This window comes from Hyperolius riggenbachi, chromosome 6, assembly GCF_040937935.1.
Source record: "Hyperolius riggenbachi isolate aHypRig1 chromosome 6, aHypRig1.pri, whole genome shotgun sequence".
NCBI classification, from domain to species: domain Eukaryota; kingdom Metazoa; phylum Chordata; class Amphibia; order Anura; family Hyperoliidae; genus Hyperolius; species Hyperolius riggenbachi.
This window is the reverse complement of record NC_090651.1, coordinates 101,996,016-102,015,575: the sequence shown is the minus strand read 5'-3', so window position 1 is coordinate 102,015,575 and position 19,560 is coordinate 101,996,016. Positions and strand designations below refer to the sequence as shown.

At 45.9% G+C, this 19,560-nt stretch overlaps 1 protein-coding gene across 1 annotated transcript in view; it reads left to right on the top strand.

The window, feature by feature from the left end:
• Positions 1 to 803: 803 nt before the first annotated feature.
• LOC137522060 (metalloendopeptidase OMA1, mitochondrial-like) overlaps positions 804 to 19,560 on the top strand; it is a 61,031-nt gene continuing 42,274 nt past the window's right edge. Inside the window, exons 1-4 of the mRNA XM_068242083.1 lie at positions 804 to 808; positions 3,260 to 3,488; positions 13,888 to 14,061; positions 16,682 to 16,789. Of these exons, the coding sequence (XP_068098184.1) occupies positions 804 to 808; positions 3,260 to 3,488; positions 13,888 to 14,061; positions 16,682 to 16,789 (516 nt within the window). The remainder of the gene's footprint in view (positions 809 to 3,259; positions 3,489 to 13,887; positions 14,062 to 16,681; positions 16,790 to 19,560) is intronic.

The window sequence follows — 19,560 nt, the reverse complement described above, 5'->3', positions numbered from 1 at the left end:
GGCAAAATGCAAGCAGCAGTACGCAAGTGCTTCATAACGCATCGTACTGCTGCTCAGCGTAGTAGATGTGAACGGTAGAAGGGCTGTCTTTACCCTTCTGCCGTTCTTGCGTTTCAGAATCAGCACATCATACGCGCTTCCAAATGCGCACGAAAGCATGTGTGATGTGAATGAGGCCTTAGATTTCTGCAGTTGTGGAAATACCGGTATATTCTGTTTGGAAATCTATGACATGGATGTTGTAGAAGCATAAAAGATGTTGTGTTTATATGTTTATTTGTATGGCTTCATCTAATCACGCAACTGCGGTTTCTGCAATCTACTATATGTAATAATGTGTTATATTTTGTATCTAAGGCTGGGAACACACTTCGCAGAAACGCTAGCGTTGTAGAAAATGCAGCGGTAGTCAATGTGCTGCATCAAAAAACGAATATAAAAAAACGCATATGCGTTTTATAATATGCCTTTTAAAAAACGCTGGTTTTGTTGCATATTTTTCAAAAACGCACATAATGGAAGTCAATGGTGACGCAATGTAACACGTTTTGTATGCATTTAATATGCGTTTTTTAGAGAGAAAAAAAGGTTTTCTGATGTATTTCCGCTTCCTATTTTCTTCCTAGTGATTTGCATAAAACACAATAGAAAAACGCATGTAAAACGCAAAAAAAACGAATGTGCGGAAAAAAAGCGAACGCACAAAAAATACAAAAAAGGACATGACAGAAAAGGCGACCTTTCACGCACTGAGAAGTGTGTATGCAGCCTAAATCTTACAAAGCCTTTATGTCTACTGAGACATGTGGTAACTCCATTGATGTATATATGTTCACACATATCAGAACCCAGCCCTACACTATAAACCACGCTCCCTATCCCCATAGAGCATGGGTGGGCAAACTACGGCCCGTGGGCCAGGCTGGTGATTTCAGCCAATGCAGGGCCAGGCTGTTTATCCCCCAGGAGGAGAACTGGCTTGTGAAGTCCAATGGATACCAGGCCAGTTCACCCGCCGCAGCTCACCTGTTCCAGGCTGGTTAGCTGCAGGAGCCTGTATGCCAGGAGAAGGCCTATAGGAAAATAGGGACCCAACGCTGGAGACTATTTGTGCTTCCTGTGCTGGGCTTTCGGCCGCCATTTTCCTGCAGCCCTGCTCTGCCTTGACGGCTCCCATATTTTGTTTCCTTTTAAACAAAACCAGTTGCCTGACAGTCCTACTGAGCTCTTTGGCTGCAGTAGTGTCTGAATCACACACCTGTAAGAAGCATATGGCTAATCCAGTCAGACGTCAGTCAGAAACACCTGATTGGCATGCTTGTTCAGGGTCTATGGCTAAGAATATTAGAAACAGAGGCTCAGCTGGGCAGCCAAGCAATCTGGATCATTTAAAAGGAAATACGTCATCCTCCATATCCCTCTCAGTTCACATGTGCTTTAAACCTGGTAGAGCATAGCACCATTATGGAGCTTCCCCCTTTTGGAAAAACAGCATCAGCTGTGACACTAGTGCAGCCTATATGAGGAGCTTTCCCTCTCTTTATCCTCCTGGACTTTTGAAAATTTGTTAGCAGACATGTTTGCTGATGTAAACGCTTTACATGAAAAAAAGCGTATGGGGAAAAAAGGGCGCAGGGTTTGCCAGTGGTCGAATTTCACTCAAATTAGCAATATTTTGTTGCTCAATTTCCATAGTACAGTGTTCTCCCCAGGCTCTTTTACCCGGGTGCTCCACCCGGCTAATTTTGGTGACCACCCGGCTAACATCGACTCAATTCCTTATATTTGGTACGCAGAGTTGCACATTCCACCGTCGTGCCCCACCCAGCTACTTTTTCATGCCACCCGGCTGGAAAAAAATTCTGGGGAGAACACTGTAGTAGAATATTGGTATGATGTACTGATATTTTTCTATTGTGAAACCTAACCCTACTTTCACACAGAACCCCCCCCTCTATCGATGCCTAACCCCATGATTCCCTTGGTGGTGCCTAACCCTAAACGCTCCCCCTGGTGGTGCCTAAACATAACCCCCCCCCCCCCACCCAGTGGCACCTAACTCTAAATACCCCTCTGTAACCTAATCCCCCTGCCCCCCTTACGCAAGGCTGAGATACGCGGGAATTTTTTTTAAATTAGGTGTTCTAAGGCGCACTGCCATGCGCCCCAAGTTTGCTGCTAAATGCTGCTTTTATAATAGGCGCCTATGACGGTGCCGTTTTTCCATTAGGGCTGCTGCGCCCTTTCTTCCTGCTTCGGATGTATACACCTACCCTTCCCCATATTTTTCTGCACTACAAGTACTTTTCTTGAGACTGAAAATCTGCCGTTTCTGCGCTGTCACTTTATTTCACTGTTGCTGCCAGAGAGATACGTAGAGGGCGCACTTCTCTTACGCATACTGCCCGCGACTGGCCGAAGTTACGGGACACAGAAGACTGAGGATGTCAGCGTGGGAGCGATCCGTGCGCATGAGGCTGGAGGAAGCCCCGGGTATGTATAAAACTTTTAGCTTATAGCATCTCTGGTACACTTTAAGTTTGCCATTCTTTGCTGAATATACCTGGAAGTGTCATTCGGGCTCAACATGATAAAGTGCCTGACCATGCGATTGATGGAAATCAAGTCAGGATTTATTACGATAACAGATAGATGTTGTATTTACATTTAAACCCATTTTGATGTTCTAATTGATTTATTATGTGTTTATAGAGTGCTGACATATTCCATAGCGTTTTTGAGAGTATGTAATTTTCATACTTATTGTTCCTCAGAGGGGCTCACAGTGTAATCCCTACTATTGTCACCTGTCATATGCTTGGTGCAGTGGCGTGCGTCTGTGATCCCAGCTACTGGGGAGGCTGAGGTCGGTGGATCACTTGAGCCTGCAGGAGTTTGCGTCTATGTAAGAGCGAGTGCGTGCTGAGTGTTAGCATTGTCATCTGTCCATCATAATCCAAGGCCAATATTCGGGCAAGCCAATTAACTGATCTGAATGTTTTTGGGGTGAAAAAGAAAACCAGAGTAAGTTGTCAACACATATACACTTGGAGAGTGTCCACATAGATTTCATCCTGAAATCTATTGGAAATTGGTAAGCAGTGTGTGGGCAGGCAATAGAGCCCTCTTTCATAAGATTTTAGTTGATTTAGTGGCCCATCAAGTGATGTTTGACCACCTTTTGTGTGCCGCTTCATTTCTTTTTGTAGATGTATTTGTCCCAGTCTAAGCACATATCCTCTCTGCCTTTTTTTTCCAGGAGCGTAAGGAAGTGGTGGAAAGCTCTGCCGGCAAACAAACGCCAACTCTTCAAAGAGAGCCTGTGGCGAAACAGGTGGAAAGTGTGGCTTGGTGTCACAGGCGTGGGACTTGCCTTCATTATCTTCTGGTTCACCAACCTGGAGGAGGCACCAATCACTGGGCGGATCCGGCTCCTGATGTTTAGGAAGGAGCACTATGACCTGCTGACTACGCTGGAGTATGAAAGTGTGAGTAGACAAATATCTGAGTAAATGCGCCAATGATCAAGAAAAGTTGATTTAAAAAGTGTACCGCAACAGGGGTGTAACTGAACAGGCAGAGCCGAGATTCAAACCCTGGTCTCCTGTGTCACAAGCAGAGCCCTTAACCATTGTACCATCCTACTAGAAGGGGCAGCACCTGCGATCCCTAGAGGGCCCAGAGCTGCGGGGAGCCCCAACCTTCCTTTCCTCCGATACAGGAGACTATATTCAGATCAGGCGTTTTTGTGGCTGGACTTGTTATGGTGTGACGATCATGATGGCCACACTTGTTTTATGACCCTAGTGAGATGGGCCCCAAGGCTGTGGAGGGCACCAAGGGGAAAGGGGTGGGAACATTTGGGGAGGGGGGACATCAAACTTTTGTTATGGGGTCTCATGAATTGTAGTTACACCACTGTACCGCAACACAACCTATAAGACAAATCTTGTTCTCTTCTGTGGTATTAAGGAACTGGATGTACTAGACTGTGGATTCATGATCTAGGGGTCTGTTCTTAAGAGGTTCTAAATGCATATTCCTGCTAAAATCTATAGAGACAGAGTTTGCTGTGCAGGGAAGGAATCCGTCACAAACAAACCAAATTCCAACAAGATAGGAATAGATTGATTTGGTATAACTGGTTATAATAGACTCCTGTATGGTTATAGCTACCATACATGGATCCTTAGACAAGACTCTGCATGGTCTCCTACTGAGCGCACTTAGTAGCTGCAGTTTAGGTAAGTAAATGTCATTTTTTTTCATCTGCCTGGCTATTTCCTTTAAAAGTGACTAGAGACTGATGATTTCAGGTCAGGCAGAAGGACAGAGGCCACTCTTATAGCAATTTTATCTCTTTTATCTCTAGATGTATACAGACAGGACAGAGAGAAAACTACATATGGAGGACAGGAGCATTTAACGCCTGTTTAGAAAAGGGTTCTACATGCTAAGGGTTTATTTTATACGGCAGATTGCAAATGCAACGCAATTTATTTAATTTTTTTAAAGCGGTATTGTCACCATAAAAATCAAATTTCAAAAGCAACTGGTCTGAGTGTATTAAGTGATAAAGATGCTAATCCTGCATTCAAAATTTTTATAAATATGTCTGCAGTTATGTTTCAGCATAACGCTGCACTGGACCTATATTTCGCCGGCGGCTGGCACACCGGGGATCTCCTATCTATAATTTATTCATTGATTTCCCCTCCCCTGCTTCCCACCCACATCTGTCCTCTTCCCTGGTTGACTGACACTGCATGTGACGTCTATACTAGAGGCCACAGGTGTCAGCCACCGCTGTTGTGGGAAGAGGAGCTTTTCAGAGAGTCGGTGATACCTGCGAACTGACCAGTTCGCCCGGAGCCCCTATCACCGCTGCTGCCGCCCGGAGCCCCTATCACTGCCGCTGCCGCCCGGAGCCCCCATCACCGCCGCTGCCGCCCGGAGCCCCTATCACCGCAATTTTGCAATGCAGTTTCTCTGCAATTGCGATTTGCAATTTTCTGTGGCTGCCAGAAACGCAAGGAGAAATGCAGAAAAAATGCATCACCTTTTGCGATTGGGAAAATTAGATTACTGTTGGATCACCGTAGTATCAAAGGGTTCCTGTGATTTTCTTTACTGTGAAGATGTCCTTACGTTTTGCGATTTGCATTGAGTCCGAAATACAGTAGATTGCAAAGCGTAGCAAATAGTATCTGGTATAAAAGAGCCCTCAGGGTTCATACACACATTTAATTGTGATTGGCCAATTTTACCACCTCCATACAGTATTACGGCCAATAGATTTTGAATACTGTGAACAGATTAGATAATATCTCATACTACATGAAGGTGATAAAATTGGCCCCAAAAAAGAATGGATGTGTGTATGCATCGTAAAGGTGCCCATAATACAATCTGCATGGTACAATTTTACCAAATCTATAGGTGCCCATGTAACTACAGTGTTCTTCCCAGAATTTTTCTCCCAGCCGGGTGGTATGAAAAAATAGGTGACTGGGGCTTGACGTGGGAATGAAGGACTCTGATTACTGCATAAGGGGGGTGAGGAGGTGAGCTGATAACAGCTGGGTGCTCACTAAAATTAGCCAGGTGGAGCACCCAGCTAAAAGAGTCTGGGGAGAACACTGCATCTAGCATTAGCTGGATGGTGTAATGGTTAAGGGCTCTGCCTCTGACACAGGAGACCTGGGTTCAAATCTCGGCTCTGCCTGTTCAGTAAGCCAGCAACTATTCAGCAGGAGACCTTAGGCAAGTCTCCCTAACACTGCTACTGCCTACTGAGTGCGCTCTAGTGGTTGCCTCGCAAGCGCTTTGAGTCCGACAGGAGAAAGGCGCTATACAAATACTGCAATTATTATTATTATTATTATTAGAGATGTATGGGCCGCTCGACCAAGAGACAGATCTCTCTGATTGACTCTGATCAGAAAGAGATCAGTTGGCTGCCCATACGCTGTAGGCTGTTTCTTGATCTATTTCAATATGAAATCTTTCGGGAATGGGTCTCGTGTCGTGACACCACCTCTGTCGATGCCCCCCAAATGTAAATGTGCTCCATGTGCCCATTATAATACTTTACCTGTCTGCCTTTACTACGTGACAAAGGTGCCCATACATCTTTTGCTTTGGAGCCCCATGTGGCTACTGGCATATAGCACATTGGGCACATGTGTGACGTGTGGCTCTGCACCCATAACATGTAGTGTGTCTGAATTGCTCGATAAAACAAACGCAAGTTTGACATCTCTGGAGTGCTTTCTTCTACGTAATCATTGCAGTTTCTGGAGGTGGGCTGATGCTTCATGACAGCAGCGCAACCACCCCTAGTGACATCTAGGATGGGGCATACGGCTTACGCTGCTCACAAATTTGATTTGCTGGTGATTGGAGGGGAGGCGTGGCTGGTATAGCCATAGGCTTCCCTTCCAGTTTTTCTAGAAGCAGAGGGCATGGTTGTGATGGAGGGGATGTGTGGTTTTGTTGGTGGTGGCAAATTTGTGGTAGTGGGGTTGAGTGTAGTGTGGGAGTTTACTCCGGAGTTCTCACAATGTCTTGGGTGGGATTATGTGAGAAGATGGTGGCTTTGGGACAGAGGTGGCTTTACACCCAGGGCCTGCATGCCTAGTTGATGATTGTCCTCTGAAGATTTAGACCCTCATAGGTAGGTACAGAGGGGATTTTGGGCTGTACACTCTGAGAGAAATTCAGCGGAAGGAGGTTTATTAAATATTGTATTTATAAAGCTCCAACATATTACGCAGCACTGGACAATAAATACATACAATGATACAAAGGATGACAGATGCAACAAGGTTATACAACATAGCACAACGCCGTACAAGGCAAACAGGGTACAAAATACATGATCATTCAATTTTGGGCTTGATAGGTAGGTCCAGTAATACAATTACAGGACTGTCATAGGAAAGGAGCACAATGATGGTGCACACTATCATGTAGAATACACTAGGGAAGGGAGGACCCTGCCAAGACTTACAATTTAAGGCATACATGTCAAACTCCGGCCCGTGGGCCAAATTTGACCCTCAGAGCCATTAAATTTGACCCTCAAGTGGTTTTGCCACTTTGCATTATGTATGGCCCACTCTAGACCACCAGGGAAGCTATATTGGTGGTGAAGCCCTAGAACACCAGGGAAGCCATATGGGTAGGTAGGGGGAAAGCACTAAACACTATGGAACTGTAAAGGGGAGGGTGGGGGTCTCTAGACACCAGGGAACTGTGTAGGAGAAGGAGGACCGCTAGACACCAGAGAACTTTATAAGGGAGGAAGGTGGCCAGTAGACATTGAGGTTGGCCTGCGACTAGGTCCTAGTGTACAATTTTGGCCCACTTCGCATTTGAGTTTGACACCTCTGATCTAAGGGGAGGGGAATTGAACACACTTGGTAAGGCTGTAGAAGAAGTATTCAGTAGAGAGTTACTCTGTGGTAGGGGATGGGTAGTCCATCTTAAAGAGGAGAGTTTTAAGCAGTTGCTTAAACGGGGGGGGGGGGGGGGAGTCTGATGCGTGGTTGAAGGGAGTTCCAGAGGGTGGGGCAGCTCTTAAGAAATCTGGCAGGCACGCATGGGAGTGGGAAGTGTGCAGGGCAGTTAGGCGAAGGTCCTTGGAGGGACGGCTTGGTATATACCTGTGAACAAGCTCCAAGATGTAGGTAGGGCAGGTTTTGCACACATATTTATAGGCCAGGCATAGAATCTTGAAACTTATCCTGAATTGGATAGGGTTATATTTCAAAGAGATAAATCATGGGATTCCGGCTTTAATGACTTCAAAAAGTGTTAAATGGATCCATCCATCCATCCATAGCTACATGCATACAACTAGGATCATGTACAGTATATGCTTTTACAGGTGATGTAAGGTCTTCTTGACACACTTATATGTAATTGTTACTGCAGTTACTAATATCATCTGCTTTCGTCGGAGACGAGAGGAAGGCATAAGCGCCGTGTACTTAAGGAGCAGAGAAAGGATCTTGTGTTTGTGTTGTTAAGTACCAGCTGTGAACAATTTCCCTTGATGAAAAGCTAATGAATTTTGAAAGAACTGCCATTGTAAAGAAAAGGGGAAAAACTAACATTTGTCAAGGCCAAACCAGTAAAAGGCAGCGGGACATTAATGCGCTAATAAAGGCGATCTCGTATTCCTCGCTGCCGCGTCTTGACTTTACAGCGCAGCCGAGTGATCTCCTTCGTCTCAGATATTCTTAGATAACTCTACGGAGCACAAAGCCGAATTCTTCGACTCATAATAGAACGGATGACCCATTGTCAGCTACATAAAAGGAAGAAGGCTCCAAAGAATGGAGACATTGAACCGTAACGCAAGGGCTGTTTTGTGAAGAGCTGCTGGGAGACTTTGATGTTTGATTGTGTCTAATGTGAACTTGCTGTCAGAAGGTATTACCTAGCCAGGCACCAGTGGCTCCTAATTAAGTTATAGCTTCCAGAATATCGCAGCGGTGGGGGGGAGATGGGAAATTTAAAGGCAGAGATGATGAGACATCTGGATGGCTTGTATTCTAATCTAAAGGATAAGTGAACTTATGTTAAAATGAGATGGTAGAATTGACCTTAGTTGCTCCTTGATTAGTGGTGCTGTTGAAGACATGACTGATTTAGACACCTGGAGATATCTGAGGACCCCCTATCTGAGGTCTCTTTGAGAACCCCGCATTGACTATACTTTCTGTCCTCTTGCTTCCTGTGCACAGTGTAGAGAAGAGACATAGGTGCTGCTGGCTTCCCCTCTGCCTTCCAACCTCTCAACCACTGTTATATGAGTGAGCTAAAAGGGCGTGCGGAAATTTGGACACTCAGAAATAGCTGATAGTAGAATTTCGGTAACTGTACCTACATTCAACTCTTTTGCAGTGCTAATAACGATAGCCAATGCTTAACTTCCGCCCCTCCAATGTCTAACCCTAACCACACAATCCCCGTATGCCTAATCTTAACCATCACCCGTCGATGGAGCTGGGGTTAGACATTGGTGTGTGTGTGTGTGTGTGTGTGTGTGTGTGTGTGTGTGTGTGTGTGTGTGTGTGTGTGTGTGTGTGGAGGCGGGGGTCCCTAGGGTTAGGCATTGCAGGGAAGGGTCTTAGGGTTTGGCTTTGCAGGGGAGGGTCTTAGGGTTTGGCTTTGCAGGGGAGGGTCTTAGGGTTTGGCATTGGCGGGAGAAGTCTCTGGGGGTTGGGCACCGGCAGGGGGATGCCTTAGGGTTAGGCATTGGGAAGCAGGGCTCGTGTGATGGTGAGGTCAGGCCAGGGCTTGGCAAACTACATCCTGTGAGCCATATCCGTCCCATAAGTGCCCATAATAGACTATATTTCTTTCCTGTCCTCTTCTCCCTCTCTTCCTTTCTCCAATCACACATTTCAGCACCAGTCTCCATGGCCACAGTGGCATAATGTTACTCACTGTCAGTATGTGCCAGCTTGTCACATGAAGCCACAGTTGCCATGGAGATCGCCACTGGAAGGTGTGAGTGGGTGAGTTAAACCTGTCATTACGCACTGCTCGCAGCTCTGCAGGGAGGGAGAAGAGAATGCGGCCTGCGACAGGATGTGGCCCGCAGTGGATAAAGTTTGCCCACCCCTGCTTTAGGCCATAGTAAAATATTTGTAGATTGCTGATATTTTACTGATTTTTTTTTTTCACTAGCAGCATTTTTAAATGTACACGCCCATGCAAGCTGAGTCCACTTCAGTGTTGCCAACTCATCCCTTTAATTACTGACACATATGAATTATACAAGTTTCGTGGCTAGGTAGATGCACTTAAGGCAATGATTATGTGTAAGTAGCCCCAGAACCTGTATAACTTAGATATGTCATTAATTAAAGGGATGAGTTGGCAACACTGGTCCACTTCCACCTGGTTTACCTTTCTGTAGACACTGATACTTGAGGAAGTGAGCTGGGCCCTCAAAAATGCAATAAAGGTTTTGATCTACAACACTTTTTTTTTAAATTGTATTATGTTCTTCTAGATTGATGTCCCAATGTTCGTAACACTTTTTTCAAGTGGTTGTCAGCCATGCTCCCTTAGTCTTGTAAGGGACAGGTTCACTTTAATTTAAAGTGGGGAAAAAAATTATCCTGCCTCTGACTGGAGTCATTTTGTACTGATATGATTGTTCCCTTTCCTGTTAATTCCGCATCTGTCGCTGTCTGTAATCTGCACCATTTCATTCCTTCTTCAATTGCTGGCATGAAGCAATTTTTCTTTTGTGCCCATTTTTGTTTGGAAGGACGAGTCCTGCTGTGGCTTTCGCTTGTCACCAGAGGGGGCCACTCACACCCCATCAAGCCAGAAGCAGATGAAAACCTCATTTGCGCACGACGTGTAAATAACAGTACAGGATGTTGTCATACCTGTCAGCAGATAAGGGAGAATTCTATTAAACCGATGCATGACTCACAGACAGGATAGAAATTGCAGCAGCCAATCAAATATTTACAGCTCATGTTCTCATAAGCAAAATCTGTGAGGTGAAAGGAGGTATTATTATTTTTTCATGACTGTTCTATATAATACATTACATGTTCAAAGTGGAAACTGTATTGTTTTATGAGATATACCGGTATATGCTAACTTTATATTTGATGCAAATTTTCCCACAAAAAATTAGCTACAGGGGCCCAAAACACTGGAAATGTTGTGACACAGTGAGACTTATTTTGCTGCCGGGTAGCGCCACTGCGTGTCAAACGTGACACGCGTGGTATCACCAAATGCTGCCATGTGGCTGCATGTAATTGCAGCTGAATTGCGCTTGTGGCCAGCAACCAGGAAGCTGAACTGCCTGACAAATGAGCAGATCAGCCGTCTGTGGAAAAGAGATCTTGGGGTCGATTCATAAAAGGCTGTGCGAAAAAAATAAATCTGGTTGATAAAATACTGCATTCGGTATTCTAGACTTGGACCAATTCATAAAAATGTTCACTGGAGCGGTAGAAGTTTGGTAACTAGCTCCTACATATTTTCAAACACGAACCCAAGAGGTTAAACAGTGGCTTTACCACACAAGATACAGTATGTTGAGGTATTTACCGCACAAGTCGGTAATTTACTTAACTGCTCGGTAACTTCAGTTTTTCATGCGGTAACAGCTTTTATGAATTTACATTTTCCTAAGTGCTTTGTAAAGTCAGCTGTTTTCTGCATTACCAAATGCGGTAATGTTTTATGAATCGAACCCATCATGTGTCATTCTCACTTCTCATCTGCTGCTCCTTTCTGCCGATCTCTTATCTGGCTTCCAATTCACCACAGAATTCAAGCAATTGTGCTTTTGTTCCTACTTACTAGAGATGGCCAGAGAAATGCAAAAAAAATCTTTCTGTGTTCTGTTTTCACAAAAATTCTTAACCTCCTTGGCGGTTCAATTTTTCCGCCAAGGAGGCTGCATTGCACTTTTTTTGAATTTTTTGTTTTGTTTCATGTAGCTACCTGAGTGGTAGCTACATAAAACACCACTAGAGGGCGCATGTGTCCCTCTAGTCCGATCGCCGCCGGCAACAAAAGTAAACAGGAAATTGCGTATAGAACGCAATCTCCTGTTTGGCTTCTCCTGTCGCCATGGCAGAATGACGTCATGGATGTCAGCCGACGTCCTGACGTCAGACCCATCCGATCGAGCCCTTTGCGCTGCCCGGGACTGATTGGTCCGGGCTGCGCAGGGCTCTGGCGGGGGGGCCCTCTTTCGCCGCTCACCCGCACCCGCCCATCTCGCTCGCCCTTCCAGCTCCCTGGCCCCAGCTGTCCGTTAACAAAAAACCTGGGACATGGACGCTGCAAACTGCTGGACACAGCGACACTTCAGTTTTATTGTATAGGATTTTGAAAGCGATTTTCTAAGGGCGTTTATAGTGATTTGCCCTTAGAAAAGCACTTTTCTAAGCGCTTTTGTGTAGCTTTGTTTTGTTCACTTCCTGACGTCATTCAGGAAGTGAACTCTTTGTCCCGCAAATGAATAAATACAATGTATTTATTCATTAACCACTTAATGACGAGCTGACTTATAAAAACGTCCTGCTAGAGCCTCTTAATGACTCCAAGACATTTTTATAAGTCTGACAGTGCTGCTGCCGCTGTGCGCATGCAAGTGCGCGCGCACTCCAGCGGGTGCATGTGCGCGCTCCCGCGGGTGCACGTGCATCCCCGTGCACGTGAAAATAGTGAACCCCCCCCAAAAAATACACCTTTATTTCCAAATGATGTATTGTCACCACACTTTGTACCAGGAACATAAATAAAATCTTGTGATAACCAGGACAAATAGGCAGATAAAATGTGTGGGTTTTATGTACAGTAGCAGTGTTTATATTAAAACCACAGAGGAGGAAATTGGAGAAATAGTGTATTTAACAAATATCAACCCCAAAAAGCCCAATTGGTGGTGAACAAAAACAAAATCTAGATCATTTCATAGTGATTAGTAGTGATTAAGCTATTGGCAAATGAAAGGGATGAGCACGGAAAAGGTGAAAATCACTCGTCTGTTAGGGTAAAAACCGCCTTGGGGTGAAGTGGTTAAAAGCGCTTGGAAAATCGCTTTTCAAAGCGCCTTTTCAAATGCTTAGCAATTTCCCTATCCTTTCTATTGAATCGCAAACGCTTTGAAAATAGTGCAGGACCTGTGTTTGCGATTGGATAGCAAGCTCATCGCTCATGTGAGAACACTCACAAACAGCAACATTGCAGAATCGCTTTTAAGGCAATTTTAAAAATTGCCAGCGCTTAAAAAAACAAAATCGCTTCAAAAAACGAAAAGTGTGAACAAGCCCTTAGGCTGCTTACACACTAAGATCCCCCAACGCACAGCAATGTAACACAAGTGGGCTGTTCACACTGCCCACGTTGCGTTACATGTAACGCTGCACGTTCTTCCGAAAGTGCAGCATACTGTAGCGTTACAGCGGCCTAAGCCGCGTTAGACTGTTTGCACATGCTCAGTCATGTTGGGGAGGAGCGGAGAGGGGCCAGGCACATGGCTAATTATTATTCACTGCATGTTGTGACGTGCAGTGTTTACTTCCTGGTGCGGCCGCTCTGTGCGATTATTGGCCGGCGGGACCACGTGATGCCGCATGCGTCCAAGAGTACGCATCACGGACGCCAGAGTGAGCTACAGAATGCGGCTCACTCTGACGTCCACATCGAAGAGCACCAGGCCTTGCGTTAGGTGCACGTTATGCGACCTTAACGTGGCACCTAACGCAACGTCTTGGTGTGCAAGTAGCCTTAAAGTATGAAAGAGGGACAAATAGATTTGGCTCCAAAGCAGGACCTATTCTTCCAAATGAGGCACAGTTAGAATCGCTGCATAGTAATATTGAATCATATAAGGGTGGATGGGGTTCATGCAGGGTTTCTTTTTTTTTTTATAGAATCCCGGACTTCCTCAATATAATTTTTTTTTTAAACCATACTTTATAAGGAAATACATATTAAAAAGCCTGTAGATTTCCTTTCAGCTTGTCCGCAGGGTAGCACATAGGCCTGCAGATTACCTCCTGCCCCGAACAATAAAGTTATTTATTTTGTTTCATCCTGTCTTCCCTTCATATGGTAAAATACATCGCCCCGTCCTATAGATTCTCCGAACACAGCAAATCCCTCCGTCCTCCATTTTCATTTCCTCCCAGAGATAAACTGGCTTTGACAGATCCGTCTGCCGTGTCTCCTTTCAGGGTCTTCCCAGTTCAGTCACGCCGGCGACACCTGCTGCTCCCAACCGAGACCAGATATGACTATTTTCAGCAGAAGGCAGATTAAGGCGAGGAATGTGCTGAGCCGAGTGTTTGTAGATTCCACCTATCTCTTTCTTCTTACCTCTTGCAGCTGATTGAAGAGTTTCAAGATAAAATGCTTCCCAAGGAGGACGAGCGTTATCAGCTGGTGCAGAAGACCCTCCGACACCTTATCGCCCGCAACAGCGATCTGCCCGAAGTGGCCAAGATTGAGTGGACGGTGCATGTGGTGGACAAGCCGGTCATTAACGCCATGGTGCTGCCGGTGAGATACGCAGGGATGACCGTTTATAATCTCCTCGTCTCGGGGTCATTGTTTCATGTCACGCTGGAGAGAAACCAGCGCGATACAGGATCTCTTCAGTTACATGTAATGGACTGTGGCGTTAAAGGGGACCTGTCATTCAAATCACTTCATATGAATCAATAGGACACATGTCAGCATTACTCAGGACAGGAGCTCAGAGGATCCCCATACAGATATCAGGGGGATAGCCCTACTGTATGGATTTATTTGTACAAAAAGACACAAAAGGGAAACATAGAGACCACAGTATATTGTAGTAAGGTTCAAGAATAAACGTCTTTAGTGAATAATTAATACTCACAAACACGGATCACCATTCAGGCAACCAATGTTAATGCAAATGGGGAGATTCGTTCCTGTTGAAACTTCAATGCTCCACACAGGCACAGTACACATTTCCTATATGCGGAACACTGGCGCAGTTGAACACCTAGGGCTCGATTCACAAAGCAGTGCTAACTGTTAGCACTGGCCCTTATCAAGTAGTGATCACGTGCAAAGTACCGCGCGCACTGCACAGAGCGCAGGGCGCTCCGCGCGAAGTGCCCACTAAAGCCTATGGGACTTAGCGCGCGCATAGGACTTTGCGCGCGGTACTTAGCGCGCAATTGATTGAGAAAACTGGTGCTAATCTACTTAGCACCCTGGTAGGTTAGCACCGCATAGTGAATCAAGCCCCTAGTGTGCTTATGTACGGCGGTGCACATGTACTGTAGCCACTGGAGGCATGTTTGAGCTTGCCATCCTCGCTCGCAAGCCAAACCCTCCGCTTCAGCCTCCGCCCACCAAACCCTCCCTTCGGCATCCACCTGCCTGTCCTGCATTTCAGCGCATCTCATGCACGGATGAGCTGTGCAGTGAACCCGCACGATGTTAAGCATGCACAGGGTCAGAACGAAAACAAGGCACAATATACTTGATCATGTGATTTGATAGATGGTCTTAGAGACCCATTAAGTCAGAGTCAGTACATGGGAGCGGTGTGCAATGATGAGGATCGAGTAGGGGGGAGCCCTCCCAAAGGCTGAGGAACCCGTTCTGACCTGGGCGATTTGCGGGTGATGCCCACTAATGGCCCAATCTCTAATTCTTTTTAAAGTGCTAGGACAATACAAATTCAATGGCAGTGATCTCACTGCCGCGATTGCCTCCGATCGCGGGTGATTCGCGATTAGCTGCAATCACAAATTGTGTTGCCTGCAGCATTTTTCCGTGATTCTGGAGCGATGACGATACAGTGCTGATTGTGATCACACAGCATTCGCAAGAGTGTTTCGTGATTTTCCTGCACTAATCGTGATAAAATCACTCACGCAAAATGGTTTTGTGATTGCTAGTGTGAAAGGGCCCTTACAATGCAAGAGCCTAATAACGTGATGCATTCTGCGGGATCATTGATACATTGAATGCTCTCATATCCTCTCCATATACATACAAGGTCACACTGCAAGTGGTACTGAGCTGTGCTTACTGCTCAGCTCCTTCTCCAGATGACTTCTGGCCAGGCTGCTGATATTCCGGTCTGCCTAGAAAGGTCCATCCAGCAGTATTCTGGCGCACTGGACATGTGACTTCTGTGTGAACAATGCTGGGAATACACCATACGTTTTTTTTCAGCAGATAGATGGTTCGATAGGTAATTTCTGACATGTCCAAACTTCTGTTTGATCGTTTTCTGATCGATTTCTGATAGAAGTGAATGGAAATAGATAAAAAAAGATACGAGAAGGGAAATTGAGAGGAAAAACGAATCGAAAATCAATCAGACCGTAAATAAAAAAACAAAAACAAAAAAACGCATCATGTGTTCTCAGCATAAGACTGCAACACCCCGCATGGCAGCCAAAGGTGGGTTTATGGGCTGTACCAAGTAAAGTACTTGGCTTCATGCACGCTGACAATACTATTATCAGTATGCATTATTGTATTCTGAAAGGAGAGGATAAGATCAGAGAATTCAGTTGAATGGTTTAAAAGAAATGCTGATAGGAATCTTATGCCATTATTCACTCAATTTTCATATTGGATGCAGCCATTGGATTGGATGCAGCAATTCTCATTCCTTCCGTAAAGTATGGAGCTGCCAGTAGAGTGGGAGATGCTTCCCCAGCACAGAGCCATAACCCACCCTTCTCCCCCCTCTGCTCCCTCTTGTAGAGGACAAGGAGGAGGTTGGCAGGATCAGAGGGTAAGACTAGCTGGTTCCCCCTCTTGGATCCTCTGACTACCTCATGTGCATGATATTTGCATGGGGGGGGGGGGGGGTTGAGAGCTCATAGAATTTTCTCTCAGGCAAGCAGCATCTGACATTGACACAGACAAACTGCTTTGCAAGCTCAGTCAGGTACTTAAAAAAAGTATATTGTACCAATAATTGAAATCTAGACAATGCTCTAAAGTAGAGATTGTGCTTTGTGTGCTGCCCAAAGTAACAGCAAGCTCCACTTACAGTCTGATCACTGATGTAAATGTACTAAAGCTCCAGCACACCAACCCATCTGCTGGGCTTATAATGACTCAGGGTTTGAGTTTGCGTTTGCTGCATTAATTACACTATTGACTCTGTGTTGTTTTCCAGAACGGCCAGGTGTTTGTCTTCACCGGCATGCTGGATGCGACAGGCAATGATGACCAGCTCACTTTCATTCTCGGCCATGAATTGGCACATGCTATTTTGGATCATATGGTAAGTAGAGATACAGGCAGTATCATTCAGCTTCCTCACTGCCCACAGGAAATGATAGGAGAAGCATGTGACATGTTTGAGCATCACTATGGCCGCACCTCAGGTCTGCTTTCTGGCTGAGGAGTCCTGACATAGGCGGTTCTGTGTTCTGCAGATTCCATTTTAAAGTGTACACAGGGCAAACCTTGGGTCAAAAAACACACTTCTCTAAGAAGAGAGAAGCCTCTGGATCCTGTCGATAATTCCCGTGCCGTCTGGACCTCTGTTGCAGAGCGCAGACCACCCAAAGTAATCTGACAAGAGCTTGTCAGATTGAAGCTCTGGGCTGCGCTCCTCTTCATGCACAAGTGTGGTCACGTCTGCGCAGTAAGCAGGAACCGCTTGTGCATGAGCGGCCACATGCCTTGCACAGCCATTTTTGTGCTCACGCTGGTGCAGCGCGGCCACACTCATGCATAAAGAGGAATGCGGCCCTGATCTTCCTGAGGGTCCTAGAGAGCTGCAGTATGGTGGTTATGGGAAGCCTGTGGAGGATGCGGAGGCTTTCCTTTTCAGGTATGTGTTTTTTTGACCCGAGGTTTCCTCTGTTTTCCTTTAAAGCACTCCAGTGAGAAGAATATGGAGGTTGACGTATTTGTTTCCTTTTAAACAATACCAGTTGCATCCTGCTGATCGTTCTGGCATCAGGAGTGTCTGAATCACATACCTGAAACAAGCATGTGGCAAAACCAGTCAGATTTCAGTCAGAAATTTCTGATCTGCATGCTTGTTCACGGTCTGTGGTTGAAAGTGCAATTTTGGAAAGGAACTCCGCCCCACCAGACACTGATTCCTAAAAATTTCCAATCTTTATTTGTATAGCCGGACAAATAGTACAAAAAAAAGCTCATGCGCATCGGAGCGAGTGTAGTTTCTTAGTCGTAGTTGAGGCCGAAGATCAGCAGGGTAGCCAGGCAATTTGCATTGTTTGAAAGGAAATGCAAATGGCAGCCTCCACATCCCTCTCACTACAAGAGTGCTTTAAAGGAAACCTGAGATGGTGCGTAAGAACAAAATTATACACACCTAGGGCTTCTGACAGCCCCCTCCAGGCTGATCGATCCGTCACTGTGATATCTGCAGATCTCATACACACCTTGTTTAATAGACAGTCATTTGCAGATCAGATCCACCAGGATGGATATTCAGATCTGCAGATAATTGTCTGATCTGCAGATGAATGTCTGTTAACCACTTGAGGACCCACTCTTTACCCCCCCTTAAGGACCAGCGGCGTTTTAGCTGATCTGTGCTGGGTGGGCTCTGCAGCCCCCAGCACAGATCAGGGTGCAGGCAGAGCGACCAGATCGCCCCCCTTTTTTCCCCACTAGGGGGATGATGTGCTGGGGGGGTCTGATCGCTCCTGCCTGATGGGTGTTGCGGGGGGGGGGGGGGCACCTCAAAGCCCCCCTCCGCGGCGAGATTCCACCCCTCCCTCTCCTCCCTGTTCCCCCTGGTGATCTGGGCTGCACAGGACGCTATCCGTCCTGTGCAGCCAGTGACAGGCTGTCCCCTGTCACATGGCGGCGATCCCCAGCCGCTGATTGGCCGGGAATCGCCGATCTGCCTTACGGCGCTGCTGCGCAGCAGCGCCTTACAATGTAAACAAAGCAGATTATTTCCGCTTGTGTTTACATTTAGCCTGCGAGCCGCGATCGGCGGCCCGCAGGCTATTCACGGAGCCCCCCGCCGTGAATTGACAGGAAGCAGCCGCTCGCGCGAGCGGCTGCTTCCTGATTATAATTAGCTTGCAGCCGGCGACGCAGAACTGCGTCGCTGGTCCTGCAGCTGCCACTTTGCCGACGCACGGTATGAGTGCGCGGTCGGCAAATGGTTAAACAAGGTGTATATGAGATCTGCAGATATCATCAGGGTTAGGGAGTCGGAGTCGTGGCAATTTTGGGCACCCGGAGTCGGAGTCGTTGATTTCATAAACTGAGGAGTCTGAGTCGTATGATTTTTGTTCAAAATCCATAACCCTGTTAAGTATTAGACTAAGGTGTCGGAGTCGAGGAGTCGGAGCCATTTTGGGTACCCGGAGTCGTGGTTTCAGAAACTGAGGAGTTGGAGTCGGAAGATTTATGTACCGACTCCACAGCCCTGGATATCATAGACTATGAATGCATTTTGCAGATACTGATCTGTTGCAGATACTGATCTGTTGCATGTGTGCAGCATCTTTGTGTGCAGCATCTTGCAAAGATTTTTATCTGATGGGGAGTTCATCTCAATAGAATAGACTACGGTATGTAGGTATGGCTCTCATACTACATGGAAGGGGGTAAAATTGGTCTGTGATCTTGCCTTTTCCAAAGACTTGTATCTGATGTGTGTACCCACCTTTAGTGCACCTCGCGGGAAATGCGTTCTTCAGAAGCGTGGGATGAGGTGCACTAAGGCTCTACTCTGCTGGTCCACTGGTGTCTTCTCTCCTCTCACGTAAGCTGTGGTTTTCTTATATAGCCCACTGTATTGCACTTTACTAGGCTATAGGTCTTCATCATTATTGCTGCTCACAATTTAATTAATTTTGTTATTCCCGGTTTGGAACTTTATTCATTATCGCCAGCACTTTGTGCACTCAATCCAATTACCGTACTGACTTGGTAGATTGGTCATTATTTATAATGTAATAGCTCTATTTCCACATGCTTGTATATTTCATACTATCCTATTTTTGAGAGGGGAACCTATATTATTTAATCATTGTGAACTATTGTACATTTATGGAC